Source organism: Panicum virgatum, chromosome 5K (assembly GCF_016808335.1).
Source record: "Panicum virgatum strain AP13 chromosome 5K, P.virgatum_v5, whole genome shotgun sequence".
NCBI classification, from domain to species: Eukaryota; Viridiplantae; Streptophyta; class Magnoliopsida; order Poales; family Poaceae; genus Panicum; species Panicum virgatum.
The window spans coordinates 21259515-21279769 of NC_053140.1; the positions used below are offsets into that span (position 1 = coordinate 21259515).

Below are 20255 nucleotides of genomic sequence, written 5' to 3' on the forward strand. Positions count from 1 at the left end.
AGGGCAAAACACTGATCAAAGCAATTGTCAGATCAATTCGGTTAGGACACAAAAGAACACTAAATCACTCGGTGAGCAAGGGCAGCAGCAGATGGTTCTGGAATGACCGATCCATTCGGTCATGACCATGAGAAGAGGACCGAATCAATCGGTGATGCTGCGATGAAGAAGATCGGCTCTGGAATGACCGATTCATTTGGTCATGTTCATTAGAGCATGACCGAATTAGTCAGTCAGGCTCATGGGGCTCGAGACTCAACCACCCAACGGCTACCTTGCATAGTGTGACCGATTCATTCGGTCAGTGCAGGGTGAGGTGACCGAATCAGTCGGTGAAGGAAAATTTCCTGCCCATTGGAGCAACAACTAGTTTCTTTGGTTGGGGCTATTTATACCCCTTTGCTCAGCCATTTCGTGTGCGTTAGAGCATGGGAAAGTTGTAAACTTGTGTTCCACACACATTCAAGTGCTCAGGCCACCAAAGTGCTCAAGAGAAGATTAAGGCAGTTAACATAAGGCTTAGGTCGTTATTAGTGCTAGTTTAATTAGCGCATTGCTTTAGGTGTTAGCCTAGAGTTAGGTGAGGTTTGCACACCTCCATCCCGTCGGTGCTTGCGCGCACCAAGAGTTGTAAATCAATGTCTTGCAAGTCTTGCGAGACCCTTCAGTCGCGTTTGTGAAGTGGTCGTCCAAGGTTTTGGGATTCAATTTGGGAAAAAATTCGCTCCCAACCGAATTGGGCGAATTTCGGTCAATTTCGGTCGGTTTTCGGATAGATTCCTGAGATATTCGAATTTTGAAGCACTAAATTTGTTTCGGACCCTTCCGAGATGGGTGAATTTCGGTGAGATTTGGTCAATTCCAACAGAATCCCAAAACCCTACTCGTCGGTAGTTGTGAGAGGGAGGAGAGGCCCTCGGCATTTTGCCGAATCTCTACCAAGTGAAGACGGCGGGGAGCATGCGGGAGAGACAAGGCGGAGACCCACTTGCGCTCGGGTAGTCTTGATGGATGTGGTAGCATGGCGGCCGTGCCCAGCGCCCCAGCTCCACCTCGACACGGCGATGCCCCAGCTCCGCCCCACACCTCTGACCTGACGGTGCCCTGCCCCTACAGCCCACCCTACGCCATCATTGCCTCGTGCTGATGGCCCGACGGCTCCCCGCCTCGCTCGCGTTTGCGACCTAACTGCACCCCGCCTCCCTTGGAGGAGCACGATCGGCGCAGAGAAGTTGGGAGAGTGGGGAAGAGGATAAGAAGAGGGGGGGAGATAAATGAAAAATAAGTAAAATTTGTGATGTGTTGAACCTAGGTGGTTGGTGGAGGTATGAGAGGTTAACTTTTGGTAATCTGCCGCGGAGATGATAAAAAATATAAACCGGTGGAAATACTTAGTACTCCTTCCGTTCTAAATTATATGTCATTTGACTTTTTCGACTATAAATTTGACCACTCGTCTTATTCAAAATTTTATGCAAATATTGTTTCTTTTGTTGTGGCTTGCTTTATTAATACAAGTTTTTTTAAGAATGACTTAAATCTAACTATATTTGCTTAATTTTTTCAATAAGATGAGTGTCAAATTTAATATTAAAAAAATGAAACGATCTATAATTTGAAATTAAAGGAGTATACAGGATAGGAGGGAAAAAAACACAATCGTGGGCTCGTCTCGTGGCCTTCTTCGTGTGGCTCACCGCTCACAGGTACAGCACAGCACAAGCAGCTGACAGATATCCCCGCCGCCAACCGCCAAACGACGGCCTTCATCGCCCGCCCCACCCGTCCCACGACGCCGCGGGGCCCACCCCAACGCCGCACTGTGGCTGGGCGCAGCAGCGGGCCCTGCGAATTATGGATGGGGGCGGGGCGCTCCGCCAGCTGTTGACCCCCTCTGACCCCTCCGCTGCGGGCCCCGCGCGTCAGCCTTACCGCCACGTGACCTATTAAATTCTCATCCACACAACTGCTTCTCCTCCTTCCTCTCCTCCCTTCCTCCCGTGCTCGCTGATTGATTGATTGATTGATTCCTCCTCGCCTTCACTCCACTCCACCCCTCGCTCGCTCCCCCGCCCCGGCGGGGAGGGCAGCGGAAACCCTAGCGGCAGCCCGGCCGGCGGGCTACATGCTTTGAGGAGGTTCCTCGAGGAGGAGGGTAGGGTAGAGGAGTTCTGCCTGCGCCAGGCATGGGCTGCGTCTTCGGCCGCGCGGCCGCGTCGTCCCCCGCGGCGCCGAGGAGGAAGAGGGGCAAGGAGAGGGCGTCCCCGCAGCCCAAGGCGGCGGCGGCCGAGGCCGGGTCGCCCTCCGCGGCCGCCGACGGGAACGGGAGGCCGCGGCGGCGGCTCGGGGGCCGCAGGGCGGCGGGGCCAAGGCAGGGGTGCGTCCCCGCGGCCGCCGCGGCGGAGCAGCTCGCCGCGGGCTGGCCGCCGTGGCTCGTCGCCGTCGCTGGGGAGGCGCTCCGCGGGTGGGCCCCGCGCCGCGCCGACACCTTCGAGAAGCTCAATAAGGTGAGTATCCTCCTACACCGCGTGTGCCTCCCCTGAAAATCTGCGAAATTCGTCGTCATGCTAGCATAGTACTGTCTCGCCATTCATCTGTTGACTTTGTCCGGCGATTCACTTTAGATAGGGTCGGGCACGTACAGCAACGTGTACCGCGCGAGGGACACCGTCTCCGGCCGCATCGTCGCTCTTAAGAAGGTCCGGTTCGACAACCTCGAGCCGGAGAGCGTCAAGTTCATGGCCAGGGAGATACTGATCCTGAGGACGCTCAATCACCCCAATGTGATCAAACTGGAGGGCTTGGTCACTTCCAGGATGTCATGTAGCCTGTACCTTGTCTTTGAGTACATGGAGCATGACCTTGCTGGGCTCGCAGCAAGCCCTGATATCAAATTCACGTTGCCTCAGGTGTGTGAGACTTCATCCCTGTTTTATTTTATTTTTTTTGGGGGGGGGGGGGTGGGGGGGTTGGTTACTTGGTGGAATTATGTGGACTTGATGTCGGCGTGCGATCTCGCAGATAAAATGTTACATGCAGCAGCTGTTATCAGGGCTTGAGCATTGTCATGACAACAATGTATTGCACCGGGATATCAAGGGGTCAAACTTGCTGTTGGATAATAATGGAATTCTTAAGATTGCGGATTTTGGGCTGGCAGCGTTCTTTGACCCACGGCATAAGCGGTCAATGACAAGCCGGGTGGTCACGCTATGGTATCGGCCACCAGAATTGTTACTTGGTGCAACTGATTATGGTGTAGGCATTGATTTGTGGAGTGCTGGGTGCATTCTAGCAGAGCTCTTGTATGGGAAGCCCATAATGCCTGGACGCACCGAGGTGAGTCTTCAACATGAGATTACTTTTCAACATGTTACTTTTTCTAGTAATCCTTGGGAGTTGGTACCATACTGTTAATACCAAAACTCTGGTTAAATCATGTCTTCCCACTGTTCCCATTATAAAGAAATAAAGAATTATGTGATGGTGACTGAAAATTTTGACTTTTTACATGACTACATGAGATTTTCCTATGAGGACAGCGGTTTGTCTACGGTGTCTGATCTTTTCATTTTTTAATGTTTTGGAAAATGGTTGTTTGTGGACATATCGTTGTCCTTATGGGAAGATATAAATGACCTTCTGACCTTAATGTGTCTGACTTTACTTCTCTAAGGGATAGTATGAGCTCTCATAGGATCTTGCCAACATGACTTTGATGGGAACCTCTGTTGAAAAACATGCATCTATCTTTTCTATTATAATAATAAAGCTGCCTGTGCAAATATGTTCGTTATTGGAAATCTCCTGGCAGTGTAAGTGTTTCTAACAAAGCCTGATATTTAGCAATCAATTGTCATCGATGCCTTGTATTCTGTTAGGGCAGTTCTTATAAACCATTCTCATCAGTACATTGTATATCAGTTGCATAAAAAATTGTAGACATTTAAAACAGTCAACTCCATGTTATTTTATTTTCTTATAACAATTGATGTCTCATGAGCTTTCTTGCTGCACTTGTTCATGGGACAATTAAGATGCCCTATTGTGCATGAGACCCCCTCCCCTTCCCCTGGTCAGTATCAGCTTTTCATTGCAAGGAAGTTATGGGCTCACTATGAGTCTAGAAGGTTCTGATAACTTTGTTGGATTGAACAACGATAAAGCCTTTTAGTCCCAAGCAAGTTGGGTAGACTAGAGCTAAAACACAAGAGTAACCAACTTCGTCGAATTGAAGTAAAATACAAAAATCTTTATCAGCCAGAAATGAGAAATCACATAAAAATAAGTGAAAAGCTGTCATTAATAAGCTAACAAGGTAACAATATATAAACAAGTAACAGGGTAGAAAATGCTGAATTTAATTTTGAAATTGCCTAGGAGAGTATTATGTGTATGGATTGGATGTGATATGCTTTATGCTTTGATGATGGTAGCTGAGTCGCCAATCGCCATGCACATTTACTTCCATTATTCATACACCGATTTAGCTGTAACTTTAGCAAGAGTGATTAGTCTTCAAAATGATATTTCTCGAATTATCTGTTGTGCCAACTACCATATATTCTCGTTTAGTGCGACACCTTTTGTCTGCTCAATCGTAACTAGATTCCAGGTTTCTTAGATGAATGAATAGTATATTCATTTTTTTATGTTTATCTTTGCCATGTTTGCTTACATGAATGCAACTACTTGTTCTCTACCGTTAAAACTGGGATGTGCACTATTTACCAGGTGGAGCAGTTGCACAAGATTTTTAAGCTATGTGGCTCCCCTTCAGAGGAGTATTGGAAGAAGTCTAAACTACCACATGCAACAATATTCAAACCTCAACAGCCCTATAAACGTTGCATCAGGGAGACATTTAAAGATTTTCCCGCATCAGCTCTGCCATTGGTTGAAACTTTGCTTTCTATTGATCCAGCTGAGCGTCAAACTGCGACAGCTGCATTGCACAGTGATGTATGCTCGAATCCTTTCTCTTGTGTTTAGTTGACAAGAAAATCAGAAATGTTAATATGAGGCAAAGTATTGCACTGCATTAAATAATTTAGGTCTAGAAAAAACATTTGCTTGAAATGGCGCTAGCTGAGGGAAGTTTATATGGTATTATACAATGTTCAAATTTTAGTTATATATTTCATTTGCATAGATTGAGTCTTGGGCTTTTAGCAAATCATAACATGATTCTATTTTGCATGCATATCTATTAGTACAATAGTTTGTGCCTTGTATTGTTGTACAATTTAATCATATTTGTCTCCTAATGGGCTCAGGCCATATTATTAGCAGTATGATGATTTATAAGTGTCTTTAATAAATTAGTGCAAAAAAAAACTCGATACCTTGGGAAACTTCTCATTAGCCTAGAGATATGAGAATGCTGGTATATGATATGTGTTGAAAGCATAAAGTGTGGCCTTTAGTATTTGGGCACTATCTAAGAGTTAACACCCTATGCCTGTGCCTATGAGGTATGAGGAATTTCTTGAAATGGAGGAGATATCTTGCTTTGAGCTAGTCAGTTTTTAGGCATTTTAGCCATTCTGGACTCAGTTTCAAACTGCAGGAGCAACTGAGGTATGGGCGTACACGTATGGCAAAAAAGCTTCCAGAGCAGACTCCACTACATGAGCTCGGTCTAACAAAATATAGTATTCACCATGTACCCAACTTCCTTTGAACCGACGGTGATAATCAATGACTCCCTATTTCCTATACATTAGCAGCCTGCCTGCCCAGTGCTAGATTACATTGGCTTCTCTCTATGTTTGGGTAGTTTAGGATTAGTAACCCAATGATACTACCTTATCTTAAGGAGAAGTTTCTTGCATCTTTTTTTTTTTTGGTTGGGGTCGGGTGGTGAAGAGGGCTGTCTTTTCCTTGCCCTTGTACGTCTGCGTTGCTTTTAATAAATATAACTCCATCTTCAGTACCAGAGTTACTGCATGTTCTGCATAATATATGTACTCCCTCTGTTTCACAATACTTGTTTTAGCTTCTTCTACTATTTTCAAAATAAGAGTTGTTCTACAACTCCAAGGCAACTTTGACCTATGTTTTCCAGTCCTGTCCTGCCCCTATTTAATAAATGTACACTTTAGAGTGAGTTTGTACTTTTGAAATCATATAACTGCACGATTAACTATTGTACTTTCGAAATCATATAACTGCACACTCTAAAGAGGATTAACTAAGGGCAGGATGGTCCTTTCATTCCCTTCTTAATTCTTGTGACCATGGCTAAAGCAACAGGTATTGTGAAATGGAGGGAGTATAATTTTGCATCTATAAAGAATATTCTAGTTGCCAGGGTGTACTCATTTTTTTTTCTTTCAACTTTGGACTTTGTAGTTTTTTTCAACCGAGCCTTATGCTTGTGATCCTTCAAGCTTGCCAACTTATCCTCCAAGCAAGGAGATGGATGCCAAGATGAGGGACGAGGAAGCTAGAAGGTGTGTTCACATTTACCCTTTTCCCTTTTTGCTGGACGTAAATGCAGATATCGACATTTTTGAAAGCTTGTACAGACCTGTTATTAACCAGCAGTCCTTGCAAAATTTTACCTCACCCACTTATGCCTTGTTCGGATATATGGGATTTATTCCAGGCCGGGAATAATGGATATAAAAAGAGACTCATGATAGGTACAACAAGAGACCGGGATTTATTCTGTGTCGGGAACTAATTGCAACAAAATAGACTCATAATAGGTACAAGAGACCGGGATTAATTCCACACCCCTCAACTCATGGATTGATCCCGGTCTCTTGTTGTGCCTATCATGAGTCTACTTTGTTGCAATTAGTTTTCAACCCGTAATAAATCCCGGTCTCTTCTTGTACTTACCATGAATTTCTTATTATACCTATTATTCCCGGCCCGGAATAAATCCCGGTAATAACCGAACAAGGCCTTAATGGGTTATATGAACCATCATATTTCCAGGGGCTATTAAGAGTTTTAGTCTTGAATTATTCATGTTGATTCTGAGCACATTGTGGATTCATGTCATTCCTCATTTAAATGACAATTATTTGTAATTCATTGTTTTAAAGTGGAGGAAGCGAAGCATATAGATCTGATTGAACTTTATGTGCTTCTCTGCAAACTGTCATGCAACCCCTTTCTGCTGTTCTCTGTGCGGGTTTAGTGTTAAGGTTTCACCTTTTACTGCTAGGAGATAGGAATTAGCTGGACTGATGGAACTTTATGTGCTTCACTGCAAACTGTCATGCAACCCCTTTCTGCTGTTCTCTGTGTGGGTTTAGTGTTAAGGTTTCACCTTTTACTGCTAGGAGATAGGAATTAGCTGGAGGAAAAGACTGAGACCACCAACCAGTTATTGGCTAAACACTTTTTGTAAACTTGAATGCTTGCCCACAAGCAGTCCTGCTCCAGAAGCTACTGATTATCTTCTCTTTTCAATCAACAGTTGCTGCACCAGGAAGCAGTAATAGATATAGTCATCTTTGTAATTAGTTTATACTGCATCACTCGTGATGTTGCATGTTTCTGTGTTGTTATTATCTTCAGGCTTCGAGCTGCTGCAAAGGCCAAAGGAGAAGCAAAAAGAACGCGGCCACGTGATCGATCTCACAGGGCTGGACCAGCACCAGAAGCTAATGCAGAGATTCAAGCAAACTTAGACGTAAGTTAAAGCTGTTTATGAGTTATGACTGAAGACTGCTTGTTTTACATGCTGTGATTTCATCATTGAAAAACACGGATCGTCATTTCTGATGTTATTAGGTAATTCAGTATTCAGTTTTGATTTCACCATGATAAGTTATCCTTCCTCGAGAAGCTACCCTAAGAAATACAGTTGTGACAAGCCTGCACAGGAGAATGAGTGCTCATGGAATTTGAACCCCACCCCCCACCCCCAACACACACACACACAAAAAAACTCTTAAAAATAGATTAGACACATGACTTGACAGGCCAAAGAGTCGTAAAAAGTTGAAATCAACATAAAAATTGGATCAATACTACTGCTATTTTTTTTACAAAAATCAATGGCCACTGTGTTTTAATTTGTAGCGCACCCTTCCATGGATATACTCCTTGCTTATGTACTCTTAGTACATTTCTTGTTGCTACGAGATAAGGAGAATCTATGCCAACTCGGGTTTGAGACTTGCATCCTCTTAATATTAAAGCGAGGGCGGTCTGCCCTTCCCATCAAGGTTTTTTTTCTTTTGATAAGGAGACTTTTTTTTTTGCTGAACACAAATGAATTGAATTGTTGCAGTTGAATTAACATGTAACAAAACCATAATTGATGTGCCATAAGTAAACTCAAGCAATTTTTCGCTTTCAAATGTTATTGCATAATATGGTGGCTAATATCAAGCTTTATAAATTTCTTAATAACAGCAGAGGCGACGGATGATAACCCATGCCAATGCAAAGAGCAAAAGTGAGAAGTTTCCTCCGCCACATCAGGATGGAGCAATGGGTAATCCACTGGGATCCTGTCGTCATATGGAGCCTATGTTCGAGCACCAGGACGCTTCCTTCAGTACAGTAGTTCCCATTGAGAAAGGGACATCGCAAACATGGTCGGGACCCTTGTTTGATCCATCGGCTCTTGGGCAATCAAGGCGGAAGAAGCAGACAACCCTAGATGCTAAGGCTGCAGCTTACTCAAAGCAGCTCCAAAAAGAAAAGGCAGGGATACGAGCCAGATAATAATTAATAGAGTATCTTTTTTGGTGAGTTTGTGGGGAAGAGGTTCTTCATGATAGCATATAGATGAAGTTTCTTCCTTGCTTTGTTCCTTTGGCGGTCGGAAAGCAGGTAACAGTGCTTTCCAGTTTCCACTGTAGGGAGGAATTCTCCCAGATTGTGTATATGTTATGTGTTAGTGTTTCCTGTTCTTTTTAGATGCTTCTGGACCAGATGTAGCCTTGGGTTTTACCACCCTTTGTATTTATGCTGTTTATGAAAATTCAGTTGCCCATGTGTATATATGTAGTGATTCTTTCTTCCCTTTACATATGTATAAAGGGCTAGTGATTGCATTTTCTGGAATTGATAGCTTGGTATTTTGATGGCTGAATTGTCTATACCTGCAGCGTCTGTCACTTTGACGGCATATATGTATAGGCATAGTGCAACGAGAGCGCGAGAGATGTTTAAATTTGGAGGAATTTACCCAGCCAAATCTGGCAACGAGAGAGCGCGAGAGATGTGTAAATTTGGAGGAAGTCGGCGAGTAGCATGTAGAGGACGTAGGATGAGCAGTGCCGTGGCGAGCCCTGCGTGCGGCGGTGGCTGGGGACCGCACCTCCAGGGCCCTCGTGCCTGCGTCGTCGGTTTATCTCACTGTAACACTGTTAAGAAAGTTTTTTATTTTTTATTAGTCCTAAACTATAAATTTAGCCAGGATTATACTTGACTCTTCGAGTTCTCTAACTACAGTACCCACAATCGTGCTTTAGCAGGTTCCCACAAAGCAAAATATAATTTGAACTCAAAAACTGAAAATACTAGGGAAGGAAAACAGAGAGATCAGAACATCAGAAGGCATGGAGATTGCTTGTCCTTTTGGCGGGTTCTAATATCGACGACGTCTCGGCCGGAGGCGCTCCCAAAACGCTGTGGTTCTGAGTTGACGCTTGAGCCCGCATGAACATCCGTATCGGGCGCGCATGAATCCGCATAAACAACGGTGCTAACGTCCAGACGTCCAATATATGGACCCTATTGACACATCAGCAATACTTTGACCTGGTTAAGGGGGATAGTTTGTCTAGTTTTAACAGTTAAGGTATGCAAGATACCTAAAATTCAGGGTTGTTTTCAAATTCAATGACAAGTTCAAGAGTAAAACAAACATTTCTCTAAAATTTGTGGAATAACATAGCTTTTAGTCGGGAATATCCCATAACACAGACCAGCTGCTGCAATATTCCGTAGAATAGGAAAGATATTGGTTTTGATCTGCATCACATCCTAATTAGGAATGCCATGCAGACCGCAATTGATTGTCAAGCAAACTCCAGCCCAATTTTCGTTTTCCAAACTTGCAATAGAACTAAAATATAGTCAGAGTACAAAAGCTGGTGTGCCATACTATGGCCACAGGTAGTTCACTTTTGCTACAACTACTGCGACACAATCGTAAGGTCCACAATTATTGGCGACACAATCGTAAGGTCCACAGTTATTGCCATAGGTGCCATACTTCTCAGCCTGCTGGGCAAAGTAACAGTTCCATTTAACTTCGCTCCAAGGCGAGTCACTTCAAAACGGCAGCACATCATGTGTTGACTACCGACGAACACATTAAATGACCAAACAGCATTTACATACCACTTAATTTTTTAGGAATAAACTAACCTATGTCATTGCAGAAGTTACACTACAAACTCAAGCCTGCGTTCTAGGCTTTGAGCTCAGGTGCTTGAGGAATTGAGCACTCCAGGGGCTTTAAGTGCATTGCAGATACTGCCATCCGCTCATCTCCTGGCAAACTCCAAAAAGCAGGATGCAAACATCACATCACCCTCTTTTACGCCTTCCCTGAAACATATTCAGAACTGGTGAGCCTCAGGATACACAATTCTCTTGCAGATGTAAAGGGTTATCAGCAGGTACAAATTTTAAACGATGACTTACTGAGCCCACGTAATCATCCATAAGGGACTGCCGCCGCCTCTTGAATGAATTCGATGGAGTTGTCTCACCCTCCGAATTTCTTGATGCCCCTCGCTTCGTTGGAGTCATGTTCTGTCAATAATAAAACAGAAACAATTAGCATCACTGCTTACAAGCCATCCATCCATTACAAATGCCAGAATGCAGAGTTACATGGAAGAGTAATGCAAAGTTTACAATTTACCTTAGCAAGCCTTTTCTCCTTCCTTGCCTGCCTTTCTTGCTCATCATACTCTTGATTCTCTTTCTCAACCAGTCGGATAAGGGTGTCACAACGCCTAGCCAACTCTTGTGTAGTTCTGGACTTCACAAACCAATCGAATCGGAACAAGGGAGACATGCGGAAGGCAGCTTTCAGTTCATCCCAATTCCCATAGCCAAGTTTATGCACCATACAAAGCTGTAATGCAACATCTTATTAACCATGTCGTGTACTCGATAAACATATAAAAAATAAAGTAGGAGAACATACCATAAAACGGTCACATTCCTCATTATAGAACTTCCCTTTATTTTGGCCATACTGAATTTTCAACTCTAACCATGGGTTCTTGTAGCGGTCTAGCTTCTTTCCAATTGCCCTCATAATCTCATCCTTACGGGATATTCTTGCTTCTCCCCTTTCAATATTCTTGATAATTCTATCATAATCTGGTTGGACAATGGATCAAACCATAAACAGTCAGTATTCATTTCTCAATTCACATATGTTCTTTGATATGCACTTATACAAAAATGATGGCAATAAACAGTAAAACTTTATGTTCTGAAATATTATCATGCCAAAAATAATTACACTACTTCAACATGACCATGAAAATAGTTCTTACTAAATTAGAGGTGTGAATGTGCAGTTTTCTCTCGAACACGCAGGAGAGCTGCGTATCTTTGTATTCAGAGAGAGAGTAGTCCAATTACAAAGAGGCACTCCAAACCTTGGAATGTGCAGTTTATAAAATATATTTACAAATGGAGTTAAAATCATATACAAGTTATTGCCTTACCACTCAATTCCTTGTATCGCTCCTTGAAAACTTTAGCATATCGCTGGACCTCCTCTTCTGTTTTCCCTTCCATTTCAGAGGCTATGCTTTTTATGTCATTTCGACCATATTTCTCACATGCACGAATAAAGGTGTTGAAGTCTCTCCTTGTCCATGATGCAAAACCCTGAGATTTGGACCATGGAAACAATAAACAGCGTTAGACACAAGCATGCAAAAAGAATAAGCAGATAGGTAGCAACAATGAAAAATTGATGAACTCAATGTGTTTCATGTGAGATTAACCTCTTCTAGTAACTGCTCCTTCTCTTCCTGTTCCTCTGCAGTCAAAGGCTCCAACTGATCTGAGGGTTCCATTAGAATAAGATGGTTAGCATAACTCGCCTGGATGCTGTAACGCAAACCAGGATAAGCAAGAGCTGATAATACCTTCGTCTTCACCATCAATAGTATCTTTCTTCTGGTTTGCTTGCTGCATTAAAGTTTCAAATGTTAAGCACCAAGATTACCAGAGACAATGGCAAAACTATTACACAGTAAAGGGAAGTAATGGCTAAGGCAATGGAAAACTAGGCACAAACTGAAGCAAAGTTGACCTAACAAGTTGCTTAAAGGATAGCTGAAATTGCAAAAGAACAATCTAATTGACAAATTACCATGAGGTATCGCACTTCCTTTTCATACAATTCATTTAGCCTTTGGTTGTTGAAGAACTGGAAATCATGCCTGACATGCAAATCAAAGATGAGCTGGTGATATGACGCAACAAGGCATGATCACTGAAAATTTTCAAAACAGAAGGAACTTACAAGTGTGGCATTCTTGGAATCCTTGGTTCCCTAGGCTTTGCTGGTGCACCTTGGCGAAGAGCTTGCTTAAAGTACTCAGACTCGGAGTAGCTACCAGAAAGAAGTTAAAATAATGTCAAAACAAGTATTAGGTAAAGTTCTCTGCAACCCAAAAAATAAAAAAAAAAAAGTTGTTCCTTACTTCCTCTTTCTTTCTCTTCTAGGTGGCTCGAGCCAGTTATCACTGACAAGTTTCTTGAAATCAACCTTGTTTTCATCCTACAATCAATCAAAAAAGCAAATTTAGTTGGTGGTGAGCAAATACTACAAACAAATTTCCAATTGATGTCACAAATGAAATGTATCAATTTACCTTCTCATCATCAAAATCATACAATTCAGCGTCTGCACCAGAAAAATTGTGTTAACCGAAAGAAAAATACGTAGGGACAGTGTCACAGGAGAAAGGGGACAGGCACATACTATCATCCATCTTAAATTTAATGGCATCCTCAGTGAACTTTTTCATTTTGGCATCAAGTTCTGCTGTTGTCTCCTCTCCTTTAGCTATGATACGGTCTATATCCTCATCTGTTATTGTACTGTCTTTAGAACTGAAAACCATTTCAGCACCAAACCTCACCATTTGCAGAAGATCATCCTTATTGACAGCTGAACAAATGAGAATGTGATCAGAATAATACATATCCAACTAATACAGAAAATGGTTTGACAAACATCAATGACAAGTACTAAAATCCTACTTTTCTGCTCTGCCAAACGTCCTTGCTGAATAACCAAAGCATCCAACGCAAGCTTCTTGTATGCTCTCTCAATCACTTTTTCCTCAATAGTATACTGTAATTTTGTTTGCATCATTTTCATGTCAGGTATCAATATAAATATGAGACTAGAATAATTATTGACCTAGAATCAACAAACCTCTGTGCAAAAGCGAAAAACTTGAACCTCTTTCTTCTGGCCTATCCTATGCGCACGGTCTTGAGCTTGCAGATCAGCTTGTGGGTTCCTGAAGGCATAGGAGCATCAGAGACAACATTTATCTTTGAGGGTAAATAACACGATATGATTTTAACATAAAAACTGGCATACCAATCGCTGTCATAAAGAACCACAACATCAGCAGTGGCCAAGTTGATACCAAGGCCACCTGCCCTAGTTGAAAGCAAGAAAACAAACTTCTCACTTCCTGGCTTGTTAAAAGCTTCAATGGATGCATCACGATCTTCTCCGCCAGTATTTCCATCAATGCGGCAATACTGATACCCTCTGTACATCAGATAATCTTCCAAGATATCCAAAAGCCTGGTCATCTGCAGCATGGTAATATATATGTTAAAATATGCAAAATTCAGGTGAAACAATACCAATATTTATTTCTAAATACTCGTATCTTGGACCAATGCCCAGCTACCAAAGGTGGTTCACTTTTCTTGAAACAACTAAAATAGCCTTACAAAATGTATATAGCCGTTCTCGTAGTATCTTATGAGGGGCAAAATAGGAAACTATGTTTCAGGAAACGTAAAGAGCCAAGTATTTGAGCATCAAGTATTTGAAACAGAGGTTAGTACTTAGCGAGCCTTAAATGGGATCATGATTTCTCCTAATATGCAATATGCTATCATAATTCCATTCAAATCTGCAAGGTAGTGGTAAATAATCACCTGTGAAAAAATAAGGACTCTGGAATCACGTTCCTTTAGCTTGGGCAGCAATTTATCTAACAGCACCATTTTTCCTAAATAAACATCAAAAGAAAGGTTAATAAGAAACCTTATAAGGTAATGCTGAGAAACATATTACACTTGTGCAATAAGAATATGATGTGCTATACCTGCATTCTCAATTAGATGTTCACCAGTTGTGTAGGGCGGGCCAGGTTCAGCTCCTTGGAATAAATATGGATGGTTGCAACATTTGCGCAATTGCATGGCAATGTTAAGCAATCGCTTGCGTTCACCACCAGCATTAATAACCTCTAAATCTTTCTGAAGCAGAGCACGATAGTACTGCTTTTGCATCTGAGACATTCCAACTTTAAGTATGGTTTCCTTCTTCGGAGGTAAACCCTTTTCTACATCAGACTTAAGCCTCCGAAGAAGAAATGGGCGAAGGACCTTCACAAAAATTGCAAATGAGAATTATATAGGGTTATATTAACAAGGTATTGACATTGGTTGATCATGGGTGTATACCAACCTTATGGAGCTGCTGGACCACCTCCTGTTGATCATTTTCTCCAGAAATTTGAAACCATTCATCAAAGGTCTCAGCGGAGCTAAATATTTCAGGTAGCAAGAAGTTAAGGAGAGCCCAAAGCTCATGGAGATTATTCTGCCATATAGCAAACCAATCAAAAGTCAGATTTAACCAGAAATGAATATGAAACCAGAAACAATCAAAGAACAGTACTTGTAAATGAAACCTACCTGCAGTGGAGTACCTGTGATGAGGAGACGATAATTAGTGTTGTAAATCCTCATAGTCTTCGATAGAAGAGAATTCTCATTTTTTATCCGGTGAGCTTCATCAATAATAATGTACCGCCAGCTGAAACGCCTTAATGCGGTTTTTTCTTTGATTGCCATTTCAAAACTAGTCACACACACATCAAATTTCCCAGGCTGTAGCAAATTGTCCCTTATATGGTTCTGACACAACAGAATAAGAGAAGATCAGTAACATGGCAGCATATTTTTAGAATAAGAGAAGATTGGACTTGAGACTAACCCTCTCTTCTGGATTTCCCAAGAACTTCACAGCACGAAGGACAGGGCAAAAACGCTGAATTTCCTTCATCCAGTTGCCAAGTGTGGACTTCGGTGCAACAACCATGTGAGGACCAGTTATACCTCTGAATTCATGCAGGTAGCCCAGCAGTGAAATGGTTTGAAGAGTTTTCCCAAGGCCCTGAATAATAGAATGATAGACATTCCAAGTCAAACAAAACCGCATTAACAGAAATAAGATATTAATCACATCTAACACATTAACATACCATCTCATCAGCTAAAATCCCATTGATACCATTCTCATACAACCGTATGAGCCAATTAAGCCCAGCCAACTGGTAGTCTCGCATTTTTCCTTTAATGCCTACAAAGCGTAAGGATTTGACCATTTAGAAGTTTACATATGACAGAACTGAGAATTGTAAACCCCAAGGATATTAAAGCCTAACAGTATTGACTGATTTTATGAGAATGCAAATCAATTCTATTACTAGGAAAATTAAGGAAATAGTCAGTCCCCACAAAGAATAAAACAAAAAAGGCATTGGTGGAAATGAAACAGAAACAGATGTCAATTGCATCAGTATATATTCCATTTTTTCTAAGAATCAACACAAGCAAACACACCACTTATGTGTATAGATGAAGTTGTCAGATAAAAAAGGTCTGCATTCATTTAAGGATCCTGATATTTGATCTTAGTTGCAAAAATACAATAATCAACAATCAATCATTGATAATGTTGGTTCAGTTTGCACCTCACCAGAATGAATCAATGCCAAGTTTCATTTATGCCCTTTCAACATTAATGCCAGGTTCCATTTCCTCATCTTATGAACAGCATTAAATACTTTTATGACAACAAAGGAAAAAACATACATCTACCTCGAAAGAAAAGCGTTCAATCAACTTATGGTGGTCATCATATCATACCAAGAAAATAACATTGGAAAGTAGACACAAATAGTCAGCAAAGAAGGGCTTACATGAAGGCTGAGAAACTAATCGTGTTCCCCCTGCACCAGCAAGGGCATCTTCCTCCTCCTTAAGGTATTCTTCATCTTCCTCTTCTTCCGTCATCTTCGACGCATGTCGTCCCCTACAGATTGACTAACTTATCAAAAATAAATTAAGCATTGACCCTGAGACAAAAAAGTCCCTGAAGTAAATGGAAGTAAATCATATTATGGTCCTGCATAGAATAACAAGCAGCTCTTTATAATATCATGACGCTGACAGCTATTACTATGCAGGATAAACTACTCGAAATAACTGTGATCTGAATTTTCTTTAACTCCACAGATAAATGACAATATGAGACATGTAAAAGGTACAACAGATGTCATTTAATCTAAAAAATGGTACACAATCTTGAATCTTCACAGTTTAATAAAATTAACCAGATCAAGAGGACAACAAGGAAACTACAACAAGATTCAAATACAAAGCTTGAACATCAAAAATTGGTTATAATGTGAGTCGATGCAATGTGTAAAGATCCATCAGATTATAATCGTGTTTTAAGTGCTAGTCAAAACCTTTTCCAGTATCAAACAAAATTTCATATTGTGGTCATGATCAAAGTTGGGTACAACCTTATTGACATTTTAAATTCAGAATGCTATGCTTAACAAAGGGGACAGCAACTTCCAGTAGTCTTGTCAGAGGACCAGTAATTGTACAGTACAATAATGGCACAAACAAAACCAATCTTACCGCCCACGTGGTTTTCTCTCTTTAGATTGACTTCCTTTTGCAAAGTGAGCAAATATTTCCGTCTGCTGAAGAAGGTATTTCAATCGTCCCTTCCCTTTATTGTTCTGTCAAGAATATAAAGATCAGCGAACAATGACAGAATCTATACATATTGGCATCAAATGAATAAGAGAAAATTCCCTATATGGCCCTACTAAAGTGGCCTCTTCCTTCCGTGGCCCTTTTTTTTCAGAAGCTCCCTATACGACACCTTAACTTCATTTCTTCCCTAATCTGACCCTACCGTCAGCTTTGATCACTAACAGTGTTAAGAGCCACGTTAAAAGACCATTTTACCCCAGTTCGTACTTGTATCACCAAATTGATATTGGTACACGTTTCTGAACATTTTGAAAGGGAATTACCTACACATGTTGCATTGGACTATTTTCACATTACCCCTTCTTAAGCTCATCAAACAGCTTCCTCTCCTCCTGAACCATTCCATTCTTGCATAACCAGTAGATCAATGTGCTCATGATGGCGTTATCTGGTGGGACGTTCTTCTTCACCATTCATCTCCACATCTCATACGCCTCCCATGCCTTTCCATCGTGGCATAGTGTACATCGACTACTTTAGCACACAGTGGTGTGTCCAGGACATACCCTGCGGCTAGCATTTCCCTCGTCAAATCACGTGCCTCCACAGATTTTCCCTCCTTGCAGCACGCCCACACCACCAGAGTATGTAACCTCATTCGGCTGCACCCCAGCGGCCTCCATCTCATCCATGAACCTGGCTGCATCTTGTAGCTTCCGACACATGCAGTACCCACCTATGAGCATGGTGTACATCATACGGCCTACGCCCACGGGCCAATAATATATCAACGAGCTTCTGTGCACCTTCAAGATACCCTTTGCTGCAGTAGGCAGTGAGAACTGTGGTATACGTGACGACATCTGGGGCAATCCCCAGCGTCGAGCACCGTAAGTGCAGCGTCGAGGTCATCGACGCCAACTAGCCCCTTGAGCAGGATGTTGCAGGAGACAAGGTTGGGCGTGATGTAGAGCTTGGTTCGCACTGCGCGGCAGCGTGGCCGAGACGGCGTGCGAAGAGAAGGGAGTGAGGAGAGCGTTGAAGGAGAGGGCAGAGGGGTGGGAGTTGAAGGACAAGAGTGAGAGGCGGAGGGAGAGGAGTGCGCGAAGAAGCGACAGGAAGGGGCAGTTGGGGAAGGCCGGGAGACGTGCAGCGCGGAGCAAGGATACTGCTGCTGCCGTGGGGGCTCGTGCCTTGTTCCTCTTCTGGGGGATCCATGCCGCCGCCAGCAGCACAGTGGTACTCGACGGATGTGGGTCTGGGGGAGGAATCGTGTAGGGGGGAGAGAAGAGGGCATGGGTTTCAACCACCTCTAGGTAGGGGCATTTTAGTCCGTCCTAAAAGATGTCATATAGGGAACTTCTAAAGAAAAGGCCAACGAATAAAGAGGCAACTTTAGTAGGGCCATATAGGGAATTTTCTTTTTTTCAAAAGGCCATATAGGGAATTTTCTCAATGAACAATTAAATACATGATGCGCACACGATTAAACCCACAATTAAACCCACGCAAACCATGCATTTGCATAAAGGGATTCCTTTAAAGACGGTACATACCATGTCAGCATCAATGGCAGCATTTTGAGTATCCAATATTTCTTGGATTTTTTGCCTCTTCTTCTTCTGGAGCTCCTTTAGCCTTGCTTTCTCACGCTTCCCGACCACTGCATCAGTCTGCAGCATAAATAGTCAGGGGCAAAGCAATGCAAAATTCTCACTCCTGAACTATATGACAAGAATAGAAGAAACAACCAGCTCAAAACAAGATATATTTGTCAATATTACTAGTTATCTGTTGATTATGGAGTGAAGACAATCAAAAAGTGAAGCCACAGCTATGAAACAAAATAAAATTAGAAGTACCACTGCAAGCAAACAAAAGTAACAGAGGGCGCACAAGGTCAAACAAATTAGAAGCAACGCTACAAGCAAATAAAATTTACAGAGAATGCAGAAGGTGCAACACACATGTAGCAATGGCCGACAACAGATCATTCTAAATTTTATTCTAAGATTAGTCTCCTCGCTGAGGGGACGGGGGATATATTGGATCCTCTGTAAACCCGATTGAAGCACCCAAACCCTAACCGTCCGCTCACCTCGTCGCCGTTGTCGCCCGGGGCCGCCTCGTCGTCCTCGGTGGACTGGGACTCGTCATCGCCTTCCGCAGGGGCCGCAGCGCCGGCGTCCTCCTCCTCCTCGGCGCCGGCGCCGGTAGTGACGGCCTCGATCTCCTCCTCATCGACCTCCTCCTCCAACTCCTGCTGCCCCTCCCCCTCAGCCTCCTCCTCCTCCCCCGCGGGAGGTGCCGCGGCGTCCTCCTCGTCCTCGTCCCCCTCCTCGCCAGATCCGGAGCCGGCGGCGTCGGACTGGTCCTCCTCCTCCTCCTCGGCGGAGGACGAGATCTCCTCGTCCTCGTCGTCGTACTTCACCGGCTTCGCCATTGGGGCGGGTGGTGGCGGGAGGGTAGACTAAGGTTAGGGTTTCGGAGCGTAGCGATTTGGATTTTCTAGTGCGGAATGGTTTCGAATCGTTTGATCGAGCGAGAGGCGGTGGGGATTTCAAGAGTGAAATCGATTCGCGGGTGAAACAGAGTGGGAGTGGCTAATTTATACGGAGGCGCCTTGCACGGGAATTTTTGGCGGTTTGCAGCTTAAACATTCGAGAATTTTAAATTTCTGGTTATACCCTTGAGAGCTAAGGAGGTTAAGTGTGCTTATATAATATTATAATAAATCCGTTAAGGCCTCGTTTGTTTCGGACTAGAACGGCCCGGAACGGGTCATGCTAATTTACGGTCAACCGTACGGGAGGCTCCCGTACGGTCGATTTTCCGATAACTTTTTTTCCGTTTTTAGAAAAAAAAATTTGTCGTTTTCTGAGAAAAATAAATTCAAACATTTTTTATGAGTCAAAAAAAAATTCGAGTGAAATTTTTGGTGGGTAGAAAAAATTTCAAGAAACAAATTGGTGAGATAAAAAAATTACGAGAAAAATTTTGACAGAGAGAAATTTATCAAATGGAAGAAAAAAAAGTACATCAAAAAAAATTTGTATGCAAAAGAACCAAAAAAAACAACCTAGATCTGGGCAGGGGGCGGCGCTGGTGGCGAGCGCCGCTGAACCTGCCGGCGCACCCGCCTCCCGCCGCGCCCTGCCGCCGCTCGCGCCGCCGGCCCCGCCGCGCCTCCCGCCCCGGCCCGCCGCCGACTTGCCATGGAGCAGAAGGAAAGGGGGAAGGGGGCG

The 20255-nt window shown here is 43.0% G+C and overlaps 2 protein-coding genes across 5 annotated transcripts; one reads left to right on the top strand and one right to left on the bottom strand.

The window, feature by feature from the left end:
• Positions 1–1974: 1974 nt before the first annotated feature.
• On the top strand, positions 1975–9036 carry LOC120706912 (probable serine/threonine-protein kinase At1g54610). Of its 4 annotated transcripts, XR_005688525.1 has the most exons (8): positions 1975–2507; positions 2625–2909; positions 3022–3339; positions 4735–4962; positions 5570–5690; positions 6355–6455; positions 7537–7651; positions 8383–8658. XR_005688525.1 is itself a non-coding variant. In XM_039991665.1 (7 exons), the coding sequence occupies exons 1-7, from the start codon at positions 2187–2189 to the stop codon at positions 8692–8694; spliced, it is 1680 nt and encodes a 559-aa protein (XP_039847599.1). In that variant the 5' UTR covers positions 1977–2186; the 3' UTR covers positions 8695–9036. The 4 variants fall into 4 exon arrangements, 3 of the variants coding, with proteins under 3 accessions (XP_039847600.1, XP_039847599.1, XP_039847596.1); XM_039991665.1 differs by lacking the exon at positions 5570–5690 and having other exon boundaries at positions 1977–2507; positions 8383–9036; XM_039991662.1 differs by lacking the exon at positions 5570–5690 and having other exon boundaries at positions 1979–2507; positions 8380–9036.
• Positions 9037–10015: 979 nt separating this feature from the next.
• LOC120706913 (probable chromatin-remodeling complex ATPase chain) lies at positions 10016–19595 on the bottom strand. The gene is made up of 25 exons (XM_039991667.1): positions 19109–19595; positions 18567–18683; positions 16930–17033; positions 16200–16312; positions 15480–15577; positions 15212–15391; positions 14911–15132; positions 14681–14815; positions 14316–14598; positions 14146–14219; positions 13571–13791; positions 13400–13487; positions 13222–13315; positions 12941–13129; positions 12831–12862; positions 12660–12736; positions 12479–12568; positions 12326–12395; positions 12099–12141; positions 11955–12013; positions 11670–11835; positions 11138–11316; positions 10850–11065; positions 10627–10737; positions 10016–10530 (listed from the first exon to the last, which is right to left on the bottom strand). Exons 1-25 carry the CDS (start codon positions 19451–19453, stop codon positions 10510–10512), a joined length of 3327 nt encoding a protein of 1108 aa, XP_039847601.1. The 5' UTR covers positions 19454–19595; the 3' UTR covers positions 10016–10509.
• Between the last annotated feature and the right edge of the window lie 660 nt (positions 19596–20255).